The 26306-nt window shown below is 50.0% G+C and overlaps 1 protein-coding gene across 1 annotated transcript in view; it reads left to right on the plus strand.

Annotated features, from left to right (window-relative positions):
- Positions 1-654: 654 nt before the first annotated feature.
- Positions 655-26306, plus strand: part of SEC16B (SEC16 homolog B, endoplasmic reticulum export factor) — a 31270-nt gene continuing 5618 nt past the window's right edge. The window contains 22 exon segments of the mRNA XM_049777586.1: positions 655-978; positions 3120-3230; positions 4004-4097; positions 4862-5006; positions 6265-6416; positions 7241-7303; positions 9733-9768; positions 9770-9841; positions 9843-9866; positions 10422-10505; positions 10508-10658; positions 12968-13055; positions 13644-13725; positions 16158-16275; positions 17682-17793; positions 18928-19000; positions 19003-19035; positions 19494-19637; positions 21491-21604; positions 22743-22839; positions 24419-24709; positions 25383-25447. Of these exon segments, the coding sequence (XP_049633543.1) occupies positions 713-978; positions 3120-3230; positions 4004-4097; positions 4862-5006; positions 6265-6416; positions 7241-7303; positions 9733-9768; positions 9770-9841; positions 9843-9866; positions 10422-10505; positions 10508-10658; positions 12968-13055; positions 13644-13725; positions 16158-16275; positions 17682-17793; positions 18928-19000; positions 19003-19035; positions 19494-19637; positions 21491-21604; positions 22743-22839; positions 24419-24709; positions 25383-25447 (2415 nt within the window). The 5' untranslated portion in view covers positions 655-712.

The following is a 26306-nucleotide window of genomic DNA, read 5'->3' on the forward strand; positions in this document are numbered from 1 at the left end:
TAGGTCATATGCAAGGCAATTAACTGCTTTATCCGGAGCCACTGTACTGTCTCACTGACCCAATGTTTCTACCTTTCTTTGGTTTTAAAATCACACCCTGTGCGTGTGCAGGGCTTACTTTTAGTTCTTTGCTCAGGGGTTACTTCTGCCTGTGCTGGGGATCCAACCAGGGTCAGCTCTGTGCTAGGCAAACCTCAACTATCTCTCTGGATCTCTTTATTTTTTATTTACTCATTCATCATTACTTTTTTGGTTTGATATTTTGGGCCATACTTGGCAGTGTTGCTCAGGGCTGACTTCTGAATCTGCACTTAATCACTCTTGGTTATGCTCAATCCTGGATGCTGGGGATGGAACCTGGGTCAGCCATGTGCAAGGCCAACACCCTCCCTGCTGTGCTACCAGACTGTCTTATTTTAAAGCAATATAATGTAATTATCTCTCCTGTTCTTTATGTCATACACCTGCTATGGCCACCCCACCTCCTCCCTGGATGTCTCCAGACCATTCCACTTTGTTTCAGGGGCTTCTTATCCTCATTGGGGCTTTGCTCATGAAAACAAGTCAACTATTGGATTTGAATGTAGCACCTCATCATGTTTAACACATTTCTCTCTCTCTCTCTCTCTTCCCCCACCCCACTTTCTCAACAGGAAGATAACATCATTACGTAACTGACCCCCACACTCAAGAGAAATCCTGGGTGCCAGGGATGGAGCCCAGGGCACCCCAGTGGCCATCTCCACCACTGCGCCCGGAACGTGGCCTTCGGAGAGGTGCCTATTACAGGCCTCAGTCTTGGCATGATGGAGAGAGGGTCCGTCCCCGGCAAGACCTCCGTGGGAGCCCCCAGACACAGCCAGATGCCAGGGCCACATCCCAGCATCCTGCATCTGTGCCCAGGCTGAGGGAGTGGTTCCCACCAGTGCCTGGGGCAGATTACTATGATGCCTCTTACACAGGCCACTTATACCCACAGTAAGTCAGTTCTTTGGGCCTAGACGGGCCCATCCCAGTCCTTATGTATGGGCACACCACAGTTTCCTTCTTCCTCTTCTACTCATTTCTCTGCCTTTTCTTTTTTCTTTTTTCTTTTTCTTTTTTTTTTTTTTTGTTTTTGTTTTTGGGTCACACCTGGCAGCGCTCAGGGGTTACTCCTGGCTTCATGCTCAGAAATCGCTCCTGGCAGGCTCGGGGGACCATATGGGACGCCGGGATTCGAACCGATGACCTTCTGCATGAAAGACTAACGCCTTACCTCCATGCTATCTCTCTGGTCCCTGCCTTTTCTTATTCACCCTCCACACCCATTGGCTAAGCCCATTCCTTTACCTTTCAGTTGGATTGGGAGGCCTGACTGGGGAGAGGGGAGAGGAGCAGAGATGGCAGCCAGGTGCTTGGAAGCACTGAGGTGGCTTGAGGCTTTTCCTGAGTCTTCAAGGCTTTCTAAGGAGGCTCTTTCCTGGGGATTTCCCTTAAAAGTTTCTCGTTGTCTCCTCTCTGTGCTAGTGTGGTCAACCATAATATAAATATCAGGGATAATTCTACTCTTTGGACAGTGTTCATAGACAGATGGACAGGCAGAGAGTGGGCTGGGGAGGATGGAGGGATGGAGGGAAGGATTATGGATTGATGATGAATGGATGATGGAAGGATGATGGATAGATGGAGGGAAGGAGAGATGATGGATGGAGAGAGGATGGATGATGGATAGATAGAGGGACGATGGATAGATTGGAGGGATAACGAAGGTAGATGATGGATGTAGGGAAGGATATATAGATGATGGATAGATAGATAGAAAAGACATGAGGAGATGGAAGGAGAGATAGATGATGGATGGATGTTGGATAATGGGTGAATGGATGAATTATGGGTGAGTGAAGGGATAATAGATGAGTGGAAAGATGATGGAGGAATAATGGATGATGAAGGAAAGGATGGCTATATGATGAATGGGTGGAAAAGAGATGGAGGGAAGGAGAGAAGAAGGAAAAGATAAAGGGAGGGATGATGGTGGGAAGATGGATGGAGGGAAGAATGGATGATGGAGGAAAGGTGGAAGTATAATGGATGAGTGGCAGAAGGGCTAGGTGGAGGGAGGGAGGGCAGTTGATGGATGGATAGAGGAGATACGGAGGGCTGAATGGGAACTTGGAAAGTGTTCTATTCTAGAGCAGATAAAGCTTCAGGCTTCAGGCTTCATGTTCTGAGGGAGAAGGACCAGTAGGACCTTTTTCGGGGGCACTGAGGTTCAACCAGAGTCCTGTTCGTGGTCACAGGGCCGCTGGCTCTGCTCCTGTAATTTCCCCACTGGAGTGAGACCTACAGGCCTGTAGAGTCAGGGCTGAGAAGAGCAGTCATTACTAAGGATTTTGCTCCTGTAAAGCGCCCATGATTTAGTTCCATTCAGAGGCATTAAAGGCGATTACTGATCAATCCCCTGGGGTTGTCACTGGTGGGGGGAGGGTGTTACAGTGGTGCAGTCAGTCCCTGCCCTGTACTTGTTTCCAGAAGCCACTTCCTTTTTTTTTTTCTTTTGGGGACACACATCTGGCAGTTCTCTTGACTCTGTGCTCAGGGTTTATTCCTGGCACGGCTTTAGGGGACTCTATGGGATGCCAGGTATTGAACCCAGGTTGCCACATGCAAGACAAGTGCCCTCTCTTCTCCAAGAAAGTGGCTAGTTCTAAGGTAATGTCTGGTTGATGGTGGGGGTCAGGAAATGTGTTTTTTGGGGATAGAAAAGTGGTGGATAGGGGTTAGAGTGACAGCACAGTGGGGATGGCATTTGCCTTGCATGGGGCAACCCAGGTTCGATCCCTGGCATCCTATAGGGTCCCCTAAGCACTGCCATCAGTGATCCCTGAGCACAGAACCAGGAGTAAGCCCTGAATATCACCAGGTGTGACCCCAAAACAAAACAAATAAAAACCCCAACAACACAGAGAAAGCTGCGGCACAGGGGAGAAATAAATCTGGCCTCGGTCTCCCTGTGAGCTTCTTGTCCTGAGATAAGCAGAGTTTCTCCAAAGAGGTCCCTGCTCAGTTCCATCCTCCTGGTGTAGCAGGTGGGCCCTGCCACACCCCCTAAATGGCTGCCCCTTGGGCTGTTTCAGGCCAAGTCTCGAGACCCTGTACCAGAGCTATGGTTCTCTGAGCAGGGAAGACTATGCATACAGCGGTTACTACCATCAAGGACACCACCCAGCAGCCACAGGAGAAAAGAGGTAGGGGATTCCCTTCTGGGAACCTTTGGGGTGCTGGCTCTGACCATTCATCTGTGCCATTGAGCTCGGTAAAGAATTTTGGTTCCAGGCCGCAGCTGGCCAAGTGTCTCAGAGAACCTCCTAGAACAGGAAGGGAGGGACCATGTGTATGTTTCCTCTGAGGGTGCAGTGCTGGGCAGGGGAGCCCTTTCAGCTGGCATGAAGACCCTCGTGACCACACACACATCACTGAGCAGAGCAGCACCTCGGGGATCCGCAGAGACACTCACCTGTGAGTGTGGACAGGGGACAAGTTGGGGAATGTCGGCCAAGTACAACCAGCGGGGCAGCCCTGAGCCTGGACCCCCATATCCTGACCCCTGACAGCTTTGGTCTGAGCCCTGGGATATAGGGGTGGCCTGGGAGGGAACCATATGACTTTGAGAGGTGACCCAAGTCCTAGGGGGTACCTGAAGTCCACCCCAGAGGTGGCCTTTGCTCCCTTGGATCTCAGAGTGAGGCGTTTTTGTCGAAGTTTTGGGTGGGTCCATGGTGAGTCTATTTGGAAAGCCTGCAGACTTTCCAGTGCCCAGAGTCTGGGCTCTGTCCCCTGAACCCACAATTCTCGGGCTCAGTTCCGGTCATTTCTGGCCATCAGGCCACAGGCTCTTTTCTGTCTGGTCTGGGGGCTGTATCTGAAGCTGAACTGGGTAGAATCCTGTTTCTGGGGTGGTGGCAGAGTATGGGGCAGTGGGGCACAACCCTCCCATTTGACACCTCCTCTCAACTTGCAGACCACAGGGCTGGGACCCGTATTGGGGCAGCCCTGGACCTGGGAGACCCGGACACCTGCCTGCTGAGAGTCTACGAGCAGGGCCCCAAGGAGAGGTGAGATGAGTGGCAGCCTACAGGGTGAGGAGTCCCTAGTGCTCCCCATCTTTGCACCTGACCCATCTCCCTTCAGCTGAGGGCTTTCATTGGGCCCTTGTACAACTTAGGCTCATATTGGTTGGATCAAGAAATTCAGAGCCAGGGGCTGGAGCGATAGCACAGCGGTAGGGCATTTGCCTTGCACACGGCCAATTTAGGACAGACCTTGGTTCGATACCCAGACGTCCCATATAGTCCCCCCGAGCCAGGAGCGATTTCTGAGTGAATAGCCAGGAGTAATCCCTGAGCATCACAGGATGTGGCCCGAAAAGAAGCAAAAAAAAAAGAAAAAAAAAAAAAAGAAAAGCGAGAGAAATTCAGGGCTAGAGGATAGCACAGTGGGGACGGCATTGGCTTTGCACATAGCCAACCCAGACTCAATCCCCACATCCCATAGAGTCCCCCGAGCACCACTAGGACTAACTCCTGAGTTCCTGAGTATAGTCTTACTCTGACCCTGCAAGCTCTTTCCTGTCCAGTAGTCACTCACTCACCAGTGCCGAGGGCTGCATAGCCTTTCTCCCATGTGGGCATTACCCAGAGCCCCTATCCTCCATGCCCAGCATTCTCTGCCTTTGTGGGTCTTCATCGCCCCCTTTTCCTCCTGGTTCCCTCCCTCTCCCCCTACTTGAGGTTTATATAGAGACGGTTGGATTTGTGGCCTCAACATCTCTCCAGAAGGCTTCACTTTCTCCCCATGTGCTCCCCACTTTCTCCTTCAGACTTCTCTGCCCAGCGAGTCCAACCTTCTGGCACAGCAGGAATCAGGGCTCAGTTCCAGCGGCTTTGAGCTCAGCCAGTACATGGAGGATGCTACAGAGATGCGTGGGTCTGCTGTGGCCTCAGTCTGGAGCCCAGTGCAGGCTGGTGGGTGCCAGAGTGAGTCTGGTGTGTGTGTGTGTGTGTGTGTGTGTGTGTGTGTGTGTGTGTCCAATGGGGTGCAGGCTGGTGGGTGCCAGAGTGAGTCTGGTGTGTGTGTGTGTGTTTTTCCAATAGGGGTGCTGGGCCCTCTAAGGAAATTTGCTTGGACTCCACCTGCCCTCATTGTCCCCATGGATTGGGGATGGCTGGTTCTTTTCTTTTGGGGTGAGGGGCACATCTGTCAGTGCTCAGGGGCTACTCCTGGCTCTGAGCTCAGGGATTATTCCTTGTGGTGCTCTGGGGAACAATGTGAGTGCCAGGGATCGGACAGGGATGCAAGCCTCAAAGCCCATTGAGCCATCTCCTGGTCCTGAGAGTGACAGCTTCGGGGACACCATGACCCCCCACTTGTTAGTTGGGAGTGGAAACTCTCAGAAATGCTTTGAAGGCTCTTGGTAAGGAAGTGAAGTTCTGCATCAGCTGCATCACAAAGGGCCTGATGCAAACCTGCTTCATCCAACTGTAAGAGATGCGCCCCTTGCCTGCAAATCTGGGCCCCTAGCCTTCGAATCTGGGCCAACTCCTCTTGTGAGCCAGACCTTTTCAGGTGTTTAACTGGCAGAGATGGCCCATTTGGCTCATCCAGAATTTTTTCTTTTTCTAGGGTTTTGGGCCACACCCAGTGTGGCTCAGGACTCACTACTGACACTGCACTCAGAGTCCCCTATGGGGAGCAAGTGCCTTACCCACTGTGTTATCACTCTGGCCCCTCATCCCGAGTCTTAGCTTGGTTCCACTGGGATTCCAATAGGCAAGTATCTGGGATGTATTCCTAGATATTGTTTCTGTTTTGGGAGAGGCAAAAGGGGGTCCACCCTAAGCTGTACTTTTAGGCTACTGATGGTTTGATGCATGTGGTCCCTCCTGGTGGTGCCAAGGAGGGGGTGCCAAGGATCAACCTAGGCTCCCACATTTAAGGTAAGCACAAAGAAGTATATGAGAATTTTTCTAATGGTAACAGCTAGACAAAGAAAAAATTTTTTTTGTTTTTGTTTTTGGGTTACACCTGGTGGTACTCAGGGGTTACTCCTGGCTCTGCGCTCAGAAAGCTCTCCTAGCTGGCTTGAAGGATCATATGAGGTCCCAGGATTCAAATCACCATCTGTCCTGGGTTTGCTGCATGCAAGCAAACACCCTACCTCTGTGCTATCTCTCTGGCCCCCGAACAAAGTAAAATTAACTGTGCCCCTGTATTATTGAGCAGAGGAAGTTTCAGCTGCAGAGCCCCAGTCCCCCATGAAGTTTTATGTCCCACACACGCCTCTGAGTTTCGGGCCAGGGGGCCAATTGGTGCTTGGCTGCCCCCACATACCCAGAGATGGACAGACAGCGGTGGTGGAGCTGCACAGCATGGAGGTAAAGTGCCCAGGGACTCCAGGCATCCCCTGAACTCCCCTGTGACCTCTAACTTCCTTTACCCACATTTTCCGGCCATCCAGAAATGGGGTGCTCTTATGGGGAACTAGCCATGCACTCCATTCATTGGGGTATGTGTGAATATGTGTGTTTGTTTGTACGCACATGAGGATGAGGACTTTTCTAAAACCAATCATATTAGATTCATTATTTCTTCAGCAACTTGAGAAGTCACTTTTTAAATGGTTTATTTTTTTTTTTTGGATCACACCTGATGGTGGTGCTCAACAGTTACTTCTGGCTCTGTGCTCATAGATCACTACTGGTGGTGATTGGGGAATCATATGGGTTGCTGGGATTGAAAATGGGTCAGCTGCAAGCAAGGGAAAAATACCCTACCCACTGTGCTATCACTCTGGCCCCCAACTGTTTACTTTTTGTTTGTTTGTTTGTTTGTTTTGATTTTGGGGTCACACCCATTTGATGCTCAGGGGTTATGCCTGGCTAAGCGCTCAGAAATTGCCCCTGGCTTGGGGGGGACCATATGGGACGCCAGGGGATCAAACTGCTGTCCTTCCTTGGCTAACGCTTGCAAGGCAGACACCTTACCTCTAGCGCTACCTCGCTGGCACCCTGTTTACTTTTTTTGTTGGTTATTCTCTCTCTGTCCCCCTCCAGGGATCATGATTTAAAAAAAATAAATATTAAGATATCATAATGATGGTGATATTTTTTTTTATTGAGACGCTGTGATTTCTGAAGTTATTTCAGGCAGATGATGTTCCAACAGCAGTTCCTTCACCAGTGTCCTCTTCCCTTTGTAGGTTCTTCTTAATGATTCTGAGGAGCAAGAAGAAATGAGGATCTTTTCAGGACCTCTGATCAGGGTCAGTGATCCAAAAAATGCAGGATAAAGTTTTTGGAAACCCAGAGACATCTCCCTGATCATTCCCCCTCCATCAGAATTAAGGGGGAAATTTGGGCTTCCTTGCAAGAAAATTTTTTCCCTGTGGAGTAGAATTTTCCACATTGCAAGGTAAGAGTGAGTGAAGCTGGAGTGATTTGGACAGGTGCTTGGCTAGCTCAAGGGCAGAGAGAAAACATAAAAGTTCAAAAGTCTGCCTGGAGCCTAGAGTTGGTCTCATGCCAGGAAACTTTAGGGTAGGGTCTCCTTGTATTTAGACCAAGGCTTTCCTTTCCATGTCCCCCATATTTTGGTAGGCCTATGCAAACAATATTTGCCACTTTAATACCATTTTTACTGTGCTCTTTTGACTAACCCTTAAAAAAAACCTCTTAAACTTTTGATGTTAACTTAAACTAATATGCATGTGCATGAAAATATAAAAAATACTATGCCTTCAATGTTTAAGGAGTCACATAAATCTCATGGCTTTACGTTGCTTTGAGTACTGCTAAGAAATGTTATAATGTACTACAATCTGGGGACTTGTGGACAAAGTAATTGTACATGGGTTCTGCCTTATTTTTCTTAATGTTCTTTGACTGTAAGTTCAATATTTAGGCGTCAGCAAGGGGATTTCTTCAGAGAACTCTGTTTATGGGTGATTGTCCTTTCACTGTAACTTTACCTTGTCCTCTTTGATTCATTGTTTTCATAATTAAAAATAAAAAATTAATTAAAAAAAAAGTTCAAAAGTCTGAAATCAATTCTATTTTGAGATAGTGTGGAAGTTTTTTTAGTACTCCCTATATTAGGGGTGAGGAGAAAGCCAACAACGGCCCAGGAAATCGCAGACAAATGGGTCATAGTGGGAACAATTCTTATTTTCTGGAAAACATATGAAAAGGGTGGTTATGAAGGGGCGCCAGTCGTTCCCTCCAGGACAGAGGGAAAAAAAATGCCCAGATTTGTTTGGGAGACGTGCTCAGAGCACACCCTGCTGGGAAGAGCTGGTTCTCACCGGCTCTGTTTTGGAGCCCCAGGCTCCCTAAGCTTTCAAGCAGCCTGTTGGTCTCACCACTTAATTACTAGTTTCTTTAAGACAGTGCTTCTCACTATTTTCTGTCATGCCCCCCCTAGGAAGAAGAAACATTTTTTTGCACCCCCCACGTGACTGTAAATAGTATCTATTAAAAAAAACTTTAACCTGCAAAACAAAAAATATATAAAATAATTTGAGCTGGGGCCCGGTGAGGTGGCGCTAGAGGTAAGGTGTCTGCCTTGCAAGCGCTAGCCAAGGAAGGACTGCGGTTTTGATCCCCTGGCGTCCCATATGGTCCCCCCAAGCCAGGGGCAATTTCTGAGCGCTTTGCCAGGAGTAACCCCTGAGCATCAAATGGGTGTGGCCCCCCCCCAAAAAATTTTGAGCTGATTTTTTAATCAGAGATGATGTCTGGATTAATGACTACAATGAGCTTTGCAGTGCATAGCTTTTCGAAGCAGGGTTTGAAGCAGGACACAGCAACTCTCAGCTCCAGAGACATACAGAGACATAAACACGGGCCTTAGCTAGTTATGACAGTGTTTGCCGAGGTCAAACACGCCTCCTTTTAAGGAGCCTCGTGCCCACCCTGGGGGGAGTGCCCCACTATTTGAGAACCAGATGAAGCATGAACTGTGTCTGGTGTTTGGATAGCAGCTGAGAAGAGGCACTTTTTCTCCTCATTCATTCATTCATTCATTCATCAATGTTTTCCTAACCTGAGCCCCCAACCCCTTTCCAGATGATACCTCCACAGCTCCTCCAATAAAAGTGAAAGTTGTCTGTTGCTAGCATGAGGTAGAGTGAGGCAGGGGAGAGCTGGACATGAGGGTTCTGGCCGAAGTTGGCACGATCTCATAGAATGTTCTTCAGCAACTAATTTATCAAGTGCTTGGTTTTTGTCCCGTAATCGTTAATTCCTTTTTTGCATGTGGGAGTTTGTTTTTAAATCTTGAGGGGGGGGAGTGTTAAGAGTTTTGGAGGAGTAGAGAAGCGGCAGACAGAGTTCACCCCAGCCTTGTCCCATGTTACAGGCTAGCTCTGTGCATTCATTCCCGTCTCTGAGCCTCAGTTTCTTTCCTTTGTCAGAATACAGAAACTAGGGGGCCAGAGAGATACCACAGCAGTAGGGCGTTTGCCTTGCATGTGGCCAACCCAGGACAGATGGCAGTTCTATTCCTGGCATCCTATATGGTCCTCCAAGCCTGCCAGAGGTGATTTCTGAACGCAGAGCCAGGAGTAGCCCCTGAGCGACACAGGGTGTGATGCCAAAACAAAACAAAAACAAAACAAAAAGAAGAACAGAAACTCAGTGCTAGGTATAGCCTGCAATTCTGGGTCTCACTCTGATACCCCTTCCCTGCAGGGAGGAAGTGCACAAAGTGGATATCATGACTTTCTGCCAGCGAGAAGGTGGCACAGAGCAGCAAAGCCGACACATTGCAGAGTCCAGATTCAGCTCTGCTGTGGAAACTCTTGGGTTCTGCTCTGCCGGCAGAATGGGGTAAGCAGGGTTTGGAGTGGTGGGTGGTGGGTGCCCCTTCCCACAGGGCTGCTGGGGATTGGGGCTTTGCTGGCGTCTAAGTAAGCCTTGCTTGGACCTGCTCAAGAAAAGGTCATAAATCTAAGGGGGCCAGAGAGATTGTACAGTGGTCAGGGTGCTGTGGGCTCCATCCTCAGCACTCTGTAGGGCTCTTTGAGCCCTGCCAGGAGTGATTCCCTGAGTGCAGAGCCAGGAGTCAGTCCTGATCAGCACTAAGTATGCCCTTCTCCCAAAATACCCCATAAAATAAAATTAATATGAGAAGTATGTCCCAGCTGAGCTTGTAGCCCCAAACACAGGTTATTGTGGGGTATCAGGTACTAGTAATTTGGAGGGCTCCCACCAAGGATGAAATAGATTATTAAGCATTGCTGGACCTGGTCCAGCATGGTCCTGGCACACTCCCTTTGGTCCCCACGGGGGTCATCACCCCACAGGTCGGCTGCCTAGTCCTACCTGGGTGTTCGGGCTGACCCTGAGTACCCCCTTCATTTCTCCCTCACCCGGTCTCCACAGTCCATGGTGGGTTCAGACATCGCTGAGCTGCTTATGGAGGACTGCAAAAAGCTGGACCAGTACAAGCCGCAGCCATCGGTCGCCCAACCTCATTGGCCCTGGGTGACGAGGACTGGCCGGCGCTGAGCTCCGGAACCCCAAACCTGCTCACCGGGGAGATCCCGCCCAGTGTGGAGACACCCGAGCAGGCCGTGGAGAAATTCACCAAGTTGCTCTACTTCGGAAGGAAGAAGGCAAGTATGCCCCCCTTCAGGGGCTTTTTTCTCCCGCAGTGAGGATGCATCAATGCTCCTGTTACTCTCCTTGTTACTTCTCTTGTTTTTGGGTTACACCCGGCATCGCTCAGGGGTTACTCCTGGCTCTATGCTCAGAAATTGCTCCTGGCAGGCTCAGGGGACCATATGGGACGCTGGGATTCGAACCACCGTCCTTCTACATGCAAGAGAAAAGCGCCTTACCTCCATGCCATCTTTCCAGGCCCCCTATTACATTTTTTGACATATAAAATACCATGTATTTGTTTCTTCAAAGCTTTTTTTTTTTTTTTTTAATTGGGGTCAGAGCAATAACACAGCAGAAAGGACATTTGCCTTGCACCAGCCAACCCAGGTTTAATCCCCGACATTCTATCAGGGTCCTCCCGAGTCTGCCAGGAGTGATTTCTGAGTACAGAGCCAAGAAGCAACCCCTGGGCAACCCACAGGTGTGGCCCCAAAACCAAACCAAAACAAGCCAAACCTTTTTTATTGACAAATTAGTGTCAAATTAAATCATAAGAAATGTCATGGATAGGGCTGGAGTGGTGATGCTAGAGGTTAAGGCATCTGCTTTGCAAGCAGATAGCCTAGGGCAGATGGTGGTTTGATCCCCCGACGTCCCATATGGTCCCCCTGAGCCAGGACCAATTTCTGAGTGCATAGCCAGGAGTAACCCCTGAGAATCAATTGGGTATAGCCCAAAAAATATGTCATGGAATGAATCATTTCTTAAAGGTAGATGGCACAACAGTCACCTCAGCTGTTTTCATGTGTTGGTCAATTTTTTCCTATTTTCGTCTTTGGGCCACACTTGGCTGCTCAGAGCAGACTCCTGACTCTGTACTCAGTAATCACTCTTAACAGGCTTGGACCATATAGAATGCTGGCGATCAAACAGGTCTGCATGCAAGGCAAAACATTTCCTTTGCTGTACTATTGCTCAGACCTCCCAATGTAGCATTTTTATGTGTGTTGAATTCTTTTTCTTTGTGTGTGTGTTTGTTTGTGCGTGTGGTGCATGTGTGTGTGTGTGTGATTGTGTGATTCTGGGGCCATGCATATAGAAGACAAGTGCTTCTGAACCATATCCAGATGACGACTTCTTCTTCTTCTTCTTCTTCTTCTTCTTCTTCTTCTTCTTCTTTTCTTCCTTCTTCTTCTTCTTCTCTTTCTTCTTCTTCTTCTTTCTCATCTCTCTTCTTCTTTTTTCCTTCTTCTTCCTCCTCCTCCCTCTCCCTCCTTCTGCTTCTTCTGCTTCTTCTTTTTCTTTTCTCCGTTCTTTCTTCTTCCCCCCATATGGTATACTGGAGATTGAACTTGAGGTTGATGATGTATAAGGCATACACATCTTTCCATCCTCCATTAATTATTCATTCTTTATTATTATGATGGTTTTTGGGTCACACTCAGCAGCGCTCAGGAGTTATTCCTGGCTCTTACACTCAGAAATCACTCTGGCAGACTCGGGGGACCATATGGGATGCCGGGATTTGAACCACTGGTCCTTACTGCATGCAAGGCAAACGCAATTACCTCCATGCTATCTCTCTGGCCCCCAAATTATTATTTCTTTTTTTTGTTTTGTTTGTTTTTTGGGTCACACCCAGCAGTGCTCAGGGGTTACTCCTGGCTTCACACTCAGAAACGCTCCTGCAGGCTTGGGGGACCATAGGGGATGCCAGGATGTCGAACCAATGGACCTTCGGTATCAAGGCAAATTGCCTTACCTCCATGCTATCTCTCCGGCCCCAAATTATTATTTCTTTTTTTTTTCCCACCCACCCCCGAATTATATTTTCTTAAGACAAACATTTCCCTAGATTTGGGTCCCTAGAACACGCCGCCCCCCCCCCCCCCCCCCGCACACCAACAAAATCCCATAAACAAATTAAAATGAAAATAAATAAAATAGGTAGTTGTAGTCCAAATTGACCTTGAGGACATATTTTGTGAGCTCTGGACTTTTTTTTGTTTTTGTTTTTTGTTTTTGGGCCACACCCGGCGGTGCTCAGGGGTTGACTCCTGGCTGGTCTGCTCAGAAATAGCTCCTGGCAGGCATGGGGGACCATATGGGACACCGGGATTCGAACCAACCACCTTTGGGTCCTGATCGGCTGCTTGCAAGGCAAACACCACTGTGCTATCTCTCCGGGCCCTCCGGACATGTCTTGATGGGTCTGACAAAGGCTGAGGCCAGGGGCTGGCAACAGGCCTGTTCTGTCCACAGGATGGGCATAGCTGGGTCCTTGGGTTTTTGGGACAGGACTAATCATTTGATCTGGATGGTAGAGGCGCTGGAGTGGGCCATGAAGAACCACCTATGGGGCCACGCACTGTTCCTGTCCAGCAAGATGGACCCCAGAACTTACAGCCTGGGGTGATGAGCAGGTGAGTGGGGGGAGAGAGGGGCACCATTACACCAAGGGCAGGGCTAGAGACACCCCGGGATGCCTTCCCAGCGTGTCAGACATGGGTTTCTCTTCTCTTCTCTTCTCTTCTCTTCTCTTCTCTTCTCTTCCTCTTCTCTTCTCTTCTCTTCTCTTCTCTTCTCTTCTCTCTCTCTCTTCTTCTCTTCTCTTCTCTTCTCTTCCTCTTCTTCTCTTCTCTCTTCTCTTCTCTTCTCTTCTCTTCCTCTTCTCTTCTTGCATCTTGTTCTGATGGAAAGGTTTCCCTGGGTTTGTTTCAGAAGCTTCTCTCGGGTTCATGGAGGAATCCTAGCCATCTCTCATATGAGGGGCTATTCTAGAAAGTTCTGGAAAGTTCCATCTGAAAGGGACTAGAGCAACCTCTTCCAGTGAAAGGACACAGCCTTGTGCATGGGCCCAGGCATACTGAGAGGGCCTGTGAGTGGTGTTAGTGGAGGGGTCAGAGATCACAGACTAGACCAGACCTGGCCTGAGGCCTGGGTTCTCTCTCTATCTCTCCACGTGGTCTCCACTCACCGCATCCCCCCATCTCCCCACAGCTTCACCAGCACCCTGGTGCTCAATGACCCCCTGCAGACCCTCTTTCAGCTCATGTCAGGGCGGATCCCCCAGGCAGCCACGGTAAGTGCATGGACCTCCACTCCTGGCCCCCAGCCAGTCTGTATGATCCTGCCCACTCTAAACCTCATGTTGTGAGGAGCAGAGCATGGGAATGAGAGGATGACAAAAAGGAACTCCAGTTCCCCTGACATTATTTTTTCTTAGGTTGTTGGCTGAATCCCAGGGCCATTCTTGTGCTTCTGACAGGCTAATATGGACCTTTCCTTGGGGCTCTGGGGGTTTGGTCTTCCTTCATGAAAAGATGTGTGTTTTGACCTAATTGTTTTCTTTTTTCTTTTCTTTTCTTTCTTTTTTTTTTTTTTTGCCACACCTGATGATTGTTCAGGGTTTATTTCTGGCTATGTGCTCAGAAATTGCTCCTGGCTTGGGAGATTATATGGGATGCCAGAGATTGAAACCAGGTCTGTCCTGGGTCAGGCCGCATGCAAGGCCAACACCCTACCGCTGTGTTATTGCTCTGGCCTCAATCTAATTGTTTTCTTTTTTGTTTGTTTGTTTCTTTTTGTTTTGTTTTTGTTTTTGGGCCACACCTGTTTGATGCTCAGGGGTTTACTTCTGGCTATGCGCTCAGAAATTGCTCCTGGCTTGGGGGGGACCATATGGGATGCTGGGAATCAAACTGCTGTCCGTCCTACGCTAGTGCTTGCAAGGCAGACACCTTACCTCTAGCGCCACCTTCTGGTCCCCTCAATCTATTGTTTTCTAATAAAAATTTTTCTTTTCTTTTTTTTTTCAACAGATTGAACACATGCTTTATTATTATTATTTTTTAAATTTAATTTTATTGAAACAATTGTGATCAATCAGAATCCTTCATGGTTTATTTGAGTTATACAATGAGTTAGGACCTTTTCCCACCACCAGTGTCATCCTCCCTCCACCAATGGCCCCAGAGTGCATCCTATCCCACCATCCTTTGCCCCCTAGCCTGCAGTGTAACAGGCCTCTTTGAGTTTTGATTGTTGAAGTTTAGGACCCTTGATTCTATTATCATTGACATTGGCTTGCATATTTTTTTGATCCTTTCTTCTTAGTTTTATAGAAAAATGTGGAACAGTGTGGTAAAATAAAGTAATTTGTGTCCACAAAGTTTTTTATAAAAAAGGCAGGACCCCAATTTAAAAGATGAGATTAAAAAAATCAAATTATTAAAAAACAGTGTTTTGCAGGTTTTATTTATTTTTTGTTGTTTGTTTGCATAGGCACCACAAAATATGAGGGAAATAGAAAGGAAAAACCTTTGGCATGAAAACAGAGGGACCAGGACTGGAGAGATAGCACAGCGGTAGACCATTTTGCCTTGCACGAAGCTAACCTGGGACAGACCCAGGTTTGATCCTCGGCATCCCATATAGTCCCCCAGAGCCTGCAGGAGCGATTTCTCAGTGTAAAGCCAGGAATAACCCGAGTGCTGCCAGGTATGGCCCCCAAACCAAAATTAAACCAAACCAAACCAAAAACAAACAAATAAAAAAACCCAAACAAACCCAGGGAAACCTTACTTACCCTTAAGCATCCTGGCATAAGACCAACTACAGGCTCCAGGGCATACTAAATTGTTCAACTCCAAAGTTTTTCTCTGTGGTCCCAGCAAAACTTTTTCACAGACACGATTGTCATGGTCAGGTTTCTGTAGTTTAGAGATCCTGGTTTTTGTATAGGTCCTACTCTAATGAAAAATTTTTCTAAAAAAATACTTTTTGTTTTTTATTTTGAGCCATACTTGGTGGTTTTCAGGGGATACTACTAGCTCAGGAATCACTCCTGGTGGGGGCCGGAGAGATAGCACAATGGTGGGGTGTTTTCCCTGCATGCGACCAACTAGGGAGTTTGATTTTCGGCATCCCATATGGTCCCCTACCCTGCTAGACATGATTTCTGAATGCAGAGCTGGAGTAACCCGTAAGTGCCGCTGGGTGTGACCCCAGAGATCAAATCAATCAATCAATCATCAGTCAATAAAATAAATAAAGTTAAAAAAAGGAATCACTCTTGGTGGAGCTCAGGGGTCCATATGGGATGCCAGTGGTTGAACCCAGATTGGTTGCATACAAGGCAAATGGCCTCCCCACTGTGTTATCGCTCTGGCCTCTTTATAACATTTTTGGGGAGACTTTGGAGACGGCTCAAAGGGCTATAGCTTTGTCTTTGCATGTGAAGCCCTGCCTGGTCTGACCACCCTTGGTGCCCCCAAAAGAAAACTCTACCCAGGACAGAACCTAGTTATTTTGGGGCTCATTGTTGATGGTGCTTGGAGCAACATGTACCAGGGACCTAGCTGAGCCACCTTCCTGGCAATTCCCCTTTCCCCTGGGAAAATGGAAAACCCAGATCAGTGAGTATTGGGGCCCCCCAGACCCTCTGCTTCAGGTGTACATCTCTTTTACCAGTTTCTGCGTTGGCCAAACCCCATTCACTCTTCTGTCTTGCAGTGTTGCGGGGACCGGCAATGGGGGGACTGGAGGCCTCACCTGGCGGTGATGCTGTCGAACCAAGGTGGGGACCCAGAGCTGCACCAGCGGGCCATCATCACCATGGGGGACACCCTGGGTGAGCACCCCCACACACACTCGGAGGCTCTTGACAGGCTTTGTGCAATCTGGCCTCATAGAGTGAAGTCTGAGCCTTGGCTTTGTCTTGACCCCATCAACCTCAGGTTTTTAAAGGAAATCCACGGGAAGGGAGAGCTGCTGGTCTGTCCCTTCCTTCCCTCCCTCCTTCCCTCCCTCCCTCCTTCCCTCCCTCCCTCCGTCCCTCCCTCCCTCCCTCCCTCCTTCCCTCCCTCCCTCCTTCCCTCCTTCCCTCCTTCCTTCCTTCCTTCCTTCCTTCCTTCCTTCCTTCCTTCCTTCCTTCCTGCCTTCCTTCCTTCCTTCCTTCCTTCCTTCCTGCCTGCCTGCCTGCCTGCCTTCCTTCCTTCCTTCCTTCCTTCCTTCCTTCCTTCCTTCCTTCCTTCCTTCCTTTCCTTCCTTCCTTCCTTCCTTCCTTCCTTCCTTCCTTCCTTCCTTCCTTCCTTCCTTCCTTCCTTCCTTCCTTCCTGCCTTCCTTCCTGCCTTGCCACACCTGGTAGTGCTCTGGATTTACATGCAGGAATCACTCCTGACAGGGCTCAGGAGACCTTGTGTGGTGCCAGAGATCAAATCTTGGTCAGCTGTATGCAAGGCAAATGCCCCATCCCCCAATCCTATTGCTCTAGCCCAAGATGTTTTTTTGTTTGTTTGTTTTTGGGTCACACCCAGCAGCGCTCAGGGGTTATTCCTGGTTCTGTGCTCAGAAATTGCTCCTGGCAGGCTCGGTGGACCATATGAGGGATGTCGGGATTCGAATCATCATTCATCCTGGGTTGGCTGCGTGCAAGGCAAATGCCTTACTGCTGTGCTATATCTCTGGCTTCGAGCCCAAGATCTTAAAAATAAGAGAAGTTCTGGCTAGTTGGCTAGTTCCATTATCACTCTCCACTCCCCTAATAGAGCCCTAACAAGAGCCCTAACAGAGTATAGCAAATCCTCAATTAGAAGCCCATTAGGGGAAATTATTTGAAAGACCTTATTCTGGGGTGAAGATTGGAAGGGTGTTGGTCCAAGAAGCAGGGGGAGGGATGCAGGGAGGTGTGTGTGTGTGTGTGTGTGTGTGTGTGTGTGTGTGTGTGTGTGAGTGTGTGTGAGGAGGACTGGGGCAATAGCACAGCAGGTAGGGTGCTTGCCTTGCAGGAGGCTGACCTGGGTTTGATCCCTGGCATCCCATATGGTTCCCTGAGCACCACCAGGAATAATACCTGAGCACAGAAACAGGAGTAACCCCTGCATGCCACCGGGTGTGGCCCCAAATTCCTCTCCCAAAAGATTGTGTTCTTGTGTGAGAGACATGCCAAGCACTGCTTATTCTTAGATAACTCCTTGAAATGTTTCCCCTCTGAAGGGAGATGGGACCCAGGGTGTCCACTGACACTTGCTTTGCAGCTTCAAAGGGGCTGGTGGAGGCGGCTCATTTCTGCTACCTTATGGCCCAGGTGCCCTTTGGCCACTACACTGTGAAGACAGACTACCTGGCCTTGCTGGGCAGCAGCCACAGGTACGCGTGCCTTGGGCCCTTATTCTTCCTTGCTGGATTTTTCTGCATTTTCTCACCCAAGTCAGGACCATGACCCGCAACGCCTCATCACACCACTAGGGAAACTAGGGAACGCCCCCAAAGGGATGTAGGACACCTATTTTGCCACTGGGTGGCGCCCCAGCTCCACGACTGGAGTCAAACCAATAAGAAAATCAAACAAGAAACCTGAGCCCAGTTTGCTGAAAAAAGCTGCTCTTTTGCCTGACTGTGGTGCTTCCATGCACAGCCTGCGCACAGGCCCCGCCTGGCACTCTGATGACCTTCCTGTGCCCTTGGCCCTGGCTAAATGGCCCCGGAGCTCCCATGGCTTCCTGCCTAGCTCATTTCTCCTGACTTGCCACTGGGGCCTGGGATTTCTCCGCCTGCCTTGTGCTACTTATTTCCTTTTACTTTCGTCCTGGGCTTCTCAAGCCCTGCTGGGAACCCAGGGACCCCCTGAGGCCCGTTAGTGGACAACTAGGGGGGCTGTGCAATGCAAGGGCCCCAGCAGGCAGTGCTGTGGGTTGACCCGGTCACCTCAGTGGGCCTCCAGGGCTGTCCTGGCAATGCCCTGGGGAAGGTGCATTGCTGGGGTCACAGCTGGGTGGACCACCGCAGAGCAAGACCTTCACCTTCACCGCACATTATCATCTCTCTAGCCTTGAACTGTTTTATTAATTTATTCTTTTTTTTTTTTTATTTTTGTATTATGAGCCATGCCTACGTAGTGCTCAGGGCATACTTCTGGCTCTGTGCTCAGGGATCACTCCTGATGGTGCTCAGGAAACCATTTGGGGTGCCAGGGATTGAACCTGGGTTGGCCATGTGCAGGGCAAGTCCTGTCACTTGGGCCCTTGAGCTGTTTACTTGAAGCTTTATTAGTTTACCCATTGAAGGCGGCCTAATAGTGGTCAGGGCTGATACTGACTCTGTGCTCTTGGTGGGACTTGGGGGACCTTGTGGGGTACTGAGGATAGAACCTGGGTCGGCAGTGTGCAAGGCCAGTGCCTTGACAGTTGTACTATCTCTCTGCCCCCTGGAACTCTTTGGGGGACTTGCCATGAGTGCTCCCCTCTCTGTCCAAACCCTCTGGTGTTTCTTCCCTGGTTGCAGCCAAGCGTTTCTCAAGTTTGCCACCACTGAGGCCATCCAGAGGACTGAGATCTTCGAATACTGCCCGGGTGCTAGGCCGCCCCCAGGTCCTTCCTCCCCTCCTTCCAGGTCAGTCCTCACAGCTCTCCTCAGTGTGGTCACTGCTGACATCCGATGTGGGGTGCAGGGACACTTGCTGTCCAGGTGTGTGAGGGGCTGTAGGAAGGCAGCTGAACCAGAGGGTAGAGGTCTTGCCTTAGAGCCAGGCCTAGGGCCCCTATGGCCTGAGACAGCTGAATTCTGGGGTCTCATCTGGGGCTCTCTCTTATCGTCTGATGACTGTATCCTGGCTTCCTCCTCTTCCTCTTCCTTCTTCCCTCCACCCCTTCTCCTCAACCTTCCCCTTCTCTCCCTCCTCCTTTTCTCTTCCTCCTCCCCTATTCCTCCCCTTCCTCCCCTTCTCTCCCTCTTTCCCTATTCCTCCTCTTCCTTCTTTTCCTTCTCTTCTCCTTGTCCTCTCCCTCTTCCCCTTCCTCCTTTCCCTCTTCTCCCCTCCTCCCTCTCTTCCCTTTACTCTCCCCTTGCAGGTCTATAAGCTGCTGTATGCGGCTCGCCTGGCAGGACCATGGCCTGCATCCCAGGCCCTGCATTACTGCGAAGCCATCAGCCGGGCCTGCTGTACCCAGGCGCAGAGGAGAACCCCAGTGCTGCTGCTGGCAGAGCTCATCAAGGTGAGTCGACAAAAACAACAACAACAACAACAACAACAAAACCCAAAAACAAACAAACAAACAAACCAAAAACAAAAAACCCTCAAAAATTGGGCTGGAGTGATAGCACAGCAGTAAGGTATTTGTCTTGCATGTGGCCGCTCCAGGACAGACCTGGGTTCGATTCCCACATCCATATGATCCCCAAGCCTGCCAGGAGTGCTTTCTGAGCTCAGAGCCAGGAGTAACACCTGAACGATGCTGAGTGTCGCTTAAAACAGCAACAACAAAGAAGTGGGCTGGGCCTGTGGTTAGGGAGTGCTGGGCCTACGTCCCAGTAGCACTGACCATGCACCAGACCTGAGGCACTGAGCAGAGGCAAGGACTCAGTGTAAAGAACCCCAGGGCCCCATGGGCGCATGGGAATGGGGGTTAAGGGTGGCGGTGGGCGGGTTGGGGAGGCCCGAGGACGGTGAGGGCAAGTCTCCGTAGTAAGACCCATCTGGCATCTGTTTTTCCAGAGCAGTAAAATGTGCTGCTCCCTTGCCCCCTGGTAATGATCGGAGTGGGGCTCAGAAAATATATTTGAGTGATTAAAGCAGGAAATGAACCTTATTAAAATGCTCTGAAACGCTTGGGATTCATTTCGAAAGAAAGCAGAAGCAGCCGCCTTGAGTTCCAAGGACGCACATAGTCCAGCGTCTGCAGGTTCCAGTGAACTGAGGGGCAAATCTGGGAATCAGCTGAGGAACAAGAGGGCTGCGGACCAGCAGTTTTTTGTTTCATTCCCCACAAGATCCCGGTGTTGAGAGTCTGCTGTTGAGACAGATGTGGGGATTGTGGGTGCCTATGGGGATGACGCTGGGGAGGCACACATGGGCCCCCGAGTTCGAACCCTAACACTCACTGCTCCTCACAAGCCTGTTGGGTATTGCCTGATGTCTTTGAGCAATGCTGGGGAGTCTCCCTCTCTCCCCAGTCAGTGACAGGGTGGTTGTAGGGAGTTCAGGCCCCAAACAGAGAAGGTATATTGGGATCCTAAGGATGGATGAAAAATGGAGAGACAATATAATGGGGAGGATGCTTGCCTTGCACATGGCTGGACCTGAGTTTGATCCCCGCCATCCCATAGGGTTCTCTGAGACTGCCAGGAATGATAGAGCCAGGAGTAAGTCCTGAGCACCACAAGATGTGACTCCAAGCCCCAAAAGGATGGATGAGGATCCTGTGATGTGCTGGAAAGGTGGCTAGGATCAGGTCCCAAATGCAGAGCCCCATCTTTTCCCTTAGCTCCAGGAATGGGATTCTGTCTTTTTTGCTGGCTTCCCGGGGGTCCCTGTTACCCTGGTTTGAGGAGTCCTGCTGTGAGTGATGGGGCAGGCACACAGCCAAGGAAGGACTTTTGGTTTTCCTTTTACTGGATAATTTAGTATCTTGCCCCTTGCTGGGCTGATTATTTATTTATGGGGCACTTTGAGGAAGATCTCTTCTGAATTTTTCCCGTGCTCGGTTATTATTTACAATCTGATTTAAAGTCCACTTGAAGAAAGATTTTCTTCTTTATTGGGGGCATTGGAAGAGGCCTCCTAATTGGGGCTCAGGAGGCCTGGGGGCCCAATGATGTTTTTTCAGGCTGGCTGGGGCTTCAGTGCCAGGGCTGGAGGGTATGGTGTGGGGACACCCAGGCCATGTGTGTGTCCCAAAATGTGCGGGGTCCCTGTGGTGCCCGGCATGTGTGTCCCGCCTGGAATGAAGGGTCTTTGCCTCACTGCCCCAGGTGGCCCCCCCACCTTGTTGTTCCTGCTGACTCCTCTTTCTCTCTCTCTCCTCCCTGCTCCCCTCTGTGCCCTTGACCCGCTGGTCACCCTGCTCAGCTTGCAGAGAGACTGAAGCTCTCGGACCCGCTGCTGTCAGAGCGACGCTCAGGGGACAGGGAATCCGAACCAGATTGGCTGATGCAGCTTCGCCGCCAGCAGGAGGCGCTGCAGGTGTGAGGGTGGAGCTGGGTGGAGGGTGGGACTTGATGGGGCAGAGCTGGGTTAGGGACGAGCCTCAGGTGGAGGTGCTTTTGGGGAGGGGTGGACCTTGCAGCCACTCACTCTGCTCACTGGCTAAGTACACCTTTGCCACCAGCAAAAACTTTCTCACTGAGAGGTCACCTTTTTATCAGGGGTGGCGAACAGGATTTTGACTCTCACTCAAAATGGCAAAATGCAATATGTGTTTAATCGATTATTGTTAAAATGATATGCTTTTGTGTGAGTGTTTGTCTGTTTTGGCAGGTCACTGCGTGGTGTGGCTCTCTGACTCTCACAGTTTAAAATTTTGGCTCTTTGTGTTGAACTTGTTCGCCACCCCTTTTCATTTTGCTTTTGTTTTGTTTTTTTTTTGGCCACATCTGGTAGTTGCTCAGGGCTTACTCCTGGCTCTGCATTCAGGGGTCACTCTTACTGAATGCAGGGGACTTATGGGGTGCCAGGATTGAGCCTGGGCCACCACATACAGGACAAACACCTTACTTGCTGTACCAACTGTCTACCCCATATAGCTTATTTCTATTCCCCAGAAAACCCCCAAAGTCCATCCATGTCTATTGTCCCACAAGCATAGTCTAATTCTTTTTGATGGCTACATAATATTCCCAGGGTACACACATATACTGACCCTTGGGGCCTTGGGCATGACACATGCACATTGCTGCAGCAAATGTTGGGTGCACTATCTCTGTGACAGCATTCTCCTTTCTCTTTAGAAAAGTACCCAGAAAGGGAACTGCTGGATCCCTCCCCTTTGCTGTTTTCCCATTATGGCTGTACCTGTTTGTACTCTGACCAGCTTTGCCTCCTGTTTTTTGGGGACCAGCCATGCTCACTAGCATGCACTGGATTTTTTAACATTCCCCAATACCTTGCAATACTGAATACTGATCCCAGCAAAGTTCTGCAGCTCAGTTACTTCCCCTGATGCCTCTTTTCCTCTGGGAAATGATGGGGGTCCCCCTAGGTCCCTGTTTCCTGCCAGTCCTGACCTAAGCTGAGACCTGGAAAGAACTGAGTCTCCCCCCCCCCCCCCCGCCACAGTCACTGACAGCTCACTAACAGAGATTTCACTTGATTTTTTTCATAGCCAAAGGGAGTGAGAGATGCCGGGCACCTTTGCTCAGCTCACCCTGCTGGCTCGGGAGTTGGAAGAGTTGGTACAGGCAGCCACATGGATGAGCTGAGTACGTGGACTGCTGACTCTGAGGGCTTGGGAGGGTGTTGTACAGAAAGGTCGGCCCACCGTGTCCTGGGGTGCCTGCTCAGTGCAGAGGGATCCAGGCCTTAGAGTTTCTGGGTCTCTGTTGGGGTTCAAAACTCTTTGTCTCAAATTATAATCAAGCTGTTCACCTGGTTGGGTATTTCCCCTCTTGAGATGGGGTGTCTCTGCCTGCATTTCCTGTTCTCATCCTGGTAAAAGGATGTCCCTCATTGTGAATGATGTGTTGACTATGGGAGGCCTGTGCTGAGTCCTTACCCCATAGGTCAGTGCTCTGGGGGACAGTACAGGGGGACAGGCCCGACTCTAACCTGCTGTGTTTACTTTCCTCAGGGCTGAGGAGGGAGGCAGGGGAGAGCCAGTCACCCTATTATCAGATTTGGAGAAAGTGGAGAGGAGCCAGGCTGGGGAAATTGTTTGTTTTTTATTTATTTTGTGGAGGCAGGCTGGGTCAACTTACAGTGGTCAGTGGTCACTCCTAGTTCTGTGCTCAAGAATTATCCTTGTTGGTGCTCTGGGAGTCATATGTAGTGTTGGGGATTTGAACCCGAGCCATAACCCCTGTAAGCAAAGTAATTATTTTTTTGTTTTTTTATTTTTTATTTTTGGGGCACACCTGGTGATGCTCAGGGGTTACTTCTGACTATGCGCTCAAAAGTTGCTCCTGGCTTAGGGTACCATATGGGAAGCTGGGGATCGAACCACAGTCTGTCCTGGGTCAGCCACATGCAAGGCAAGCGGCTTACTGCTGTGGCATTGCTCTGGCTTCAAAATAATCCCCCCCCCCCGTCACCCTCCTCCCTCACCCCGAAAAATAATTTTTTTTTTTGTTTTTGGACCACACCAGGCAGTGCTCAGGGGTTACTCCTGGCTGTCTGCTCAGAAATAGCTCCTGGCAGGCACGGGGGACCATATGGGACACTGGGATTCGAACCAACCACCTTTGGTCCTGGATTGGCTGCTTGCAAGGCAAACGCTGCTGTGCTATCTCTCCGGGCCCGCAAAATAATTTTTAACTGAACAAAATTTACAAAAAGATGTGAGGAGGCCAGAGAGATAGAATGGAGATAGGGCATTTGCCTTGCATTCAGAAGGATGGTGTTTCAAATCCTGGCATCCCATATGGTTACCTGAGCCTGCCAGGAGTGATTTCTAAGCATAGAGCTAGGAGTAACCCCTGAGCACTGCCAAAAAAAAAAAAAAAAAAAAGGAAGAAAGATATGAGGGGAGCTGGAGCAATTGTACAGCAGGGAGGGTGCTTGTCTGGTACATAGCTGACCTAGGTTCAACCCCCGGCACCTCATATAGTCTCCCAAACTTCACCAGGAGTGATCTCTGAGTGCAGAGCCAGGAGTAACCTCTGAGTATTGCAAGGTGTGACCCCAAGACAAGGACACAAGGGGAGAGAAGGAGAGGAGAAGGAGGAGTGTGTAAGAGGAATGGGCTTCTCCAGAGTCAGAAGCAGCGAAAGAAACATGTTGGGGAAATGGACTTGGAGAGCAAACCCCACCCCACCTCCCAATCCCCTGTGCCCTTTTCTGCAGGAAACTCTCCCTCCTCGGACAGCCAGGGGCTTGGAGGCCACCCAGGAGCTGCCCGTGACAGCTCAGCGCCACGGCCACCCCCGGAACAGCCCAGCCAGGCCTGGCCCAGAACTCAGCAGCCTCTCCCCTTCCTGCCTGGCTCCAGCCCAGTGGAAGGGGATGCGACGCCTGTTGAGACCCCAGTGCCTCTGTACCCCGTTCCCCAGGCACCCGTGCCAGCCAGCTGGGACAGTCGGGCTTTGCCAGAGGCTCCAGCAGGGTTGGGCTTGGCGGAGGCAGCCCTGACCCCTGGTAAGTCCTGAAGGGCTGACAGGAATAGACCAGGATGGGGGTGCATGTGAACTTCAATCACAACTTCATCTGCCTCCCCTATTATGACTGGGAGGCTGGGGGAGGTCATCATGCTTGGTTGTGCCTGAATCCCAGACCCTCGACCCCAAATGCCAGACCCTGAATTCCAGACTGTGGGTGGTGTCAGAGACCAAACTTGGGGCTTGTGTGCTTTGCCTTGTAGCCACCTCTGGCTGGGATCCCATATTCTCCAGTAAAGAGACTGGGGGTGGAGAAGGGGGGATTCTATCATGTTTTTCCTGTAGGCCACTCTGGGGTCAGTCAGCTCAGGGGCCTTGTCCTGAGTTCAGGCCCACTGAATCGGGATGGGCAGAGTGAGGGAGCCCAGGGCAGCCCCAATCTTAGACCTGTTGGATTCAGTGTCACCAATGGATGGGCACCAAGATCTGGCTGGAGATGACTCTGACCTCGGGACAGTTCAAGGAAGAGCTGACCATAGTGTTGGGAGCAGAGGGTGCAGTCAGCACGTGCTGAGTGGTATGGGCTGAGAGGGCCTTGGCCTGTGTCTTCTGAGGTGGTGCTGTGGTGTCCCATTGGCCCTGGGCCCCAGCTCCAAGAGGTCTGTTTCAAGGTAGGGCAGATGAGAACAAGGCTGTTTGTATTTTTTGTGCAGGGGAGCCCACCCCTCCGGAACCCTTCCAGCCCTTGTATGGGGTTCAGGTGCCGCCAAGCACGCAGGTGAGATGGACCAGAGGGACGGGACTGTCCACCCCCATAGCTTTAGATGTAGTCCCTTGACTGTGTCCTCTGTCCCTCCACCCCTCCTCCCTCATATCTTTCTATCCCCTGCCCTTTCTGCATCTCCTTCCCTCTCTCTCTCCCTCCCCACCTCTCTCCTTTCTTCCTCTCTCCCTCCCTCTCTTTTTCCCTCCAACTCTCTTTTTTCTTCCTCTATCTATCTCTCTTTCCCAACAGTGTCCCCCCTACTCCTGGACCCACTGGTTCCCTCCCCCTTGCAGCTTTGCCTGGTGGATTCTTTTCCTATCTCACTTTCTCCAGGAAGCTTCAGGCTTTAAACAGCTTTTATGATTTACCTTTGATTTTCAGACAGAAAAAGCAGCACATCATTGTTTATGGGTGAGCAGAAGAATAAGGACAAAGTATCATGTAAACACTCCCATGTCTGCCATAATTCATCACTGCCTTTCCATATTCTGCACATATGTGCTTCCCCATATGGACACACACATCAGAATCTGTGGTGGTAACTCACTTATAAGGATCTCTGAGTATGAGTAAATCCCTCTATAGTCAGAGGCATGCCTAAAGATGCATGCATACATATATATGCACACATACATAAGTGTCTAAAAAGACACATCATGTAAACATGCAGGGAAACACTTACATGTGTTTTGGTGGTTAGATCAAGCACCTTTTAAGTGAGTTTTTTTTTTTTTTTTGAGGGGGCATATCCAGAGCCACTCAGGGGTTCCTCTGGACTCTGTGCTTAGGAATCATTATTGGCAGGCTTGGGGGGACCATATGGGATGCTGAAGATTGAACCCTGGTAGGCTGTGTGCAGGACACATGCCCT

This window comes from Suncus etruscus, chromosome 7 (assembly GCF_024139225.1).
Source record: "Suncus etruscus isolate mSunEtr1 chromosome 7, mSunEtr1.pri.cur, whole genome shotgun sequence".
Taxonomy (NCBI): domain Eukaryota; kingdom Metazoa; phylum Chordata; class Mammalia; order Eulipotyphla; family Soricidae; genus Suncus; species Suncus etruscus.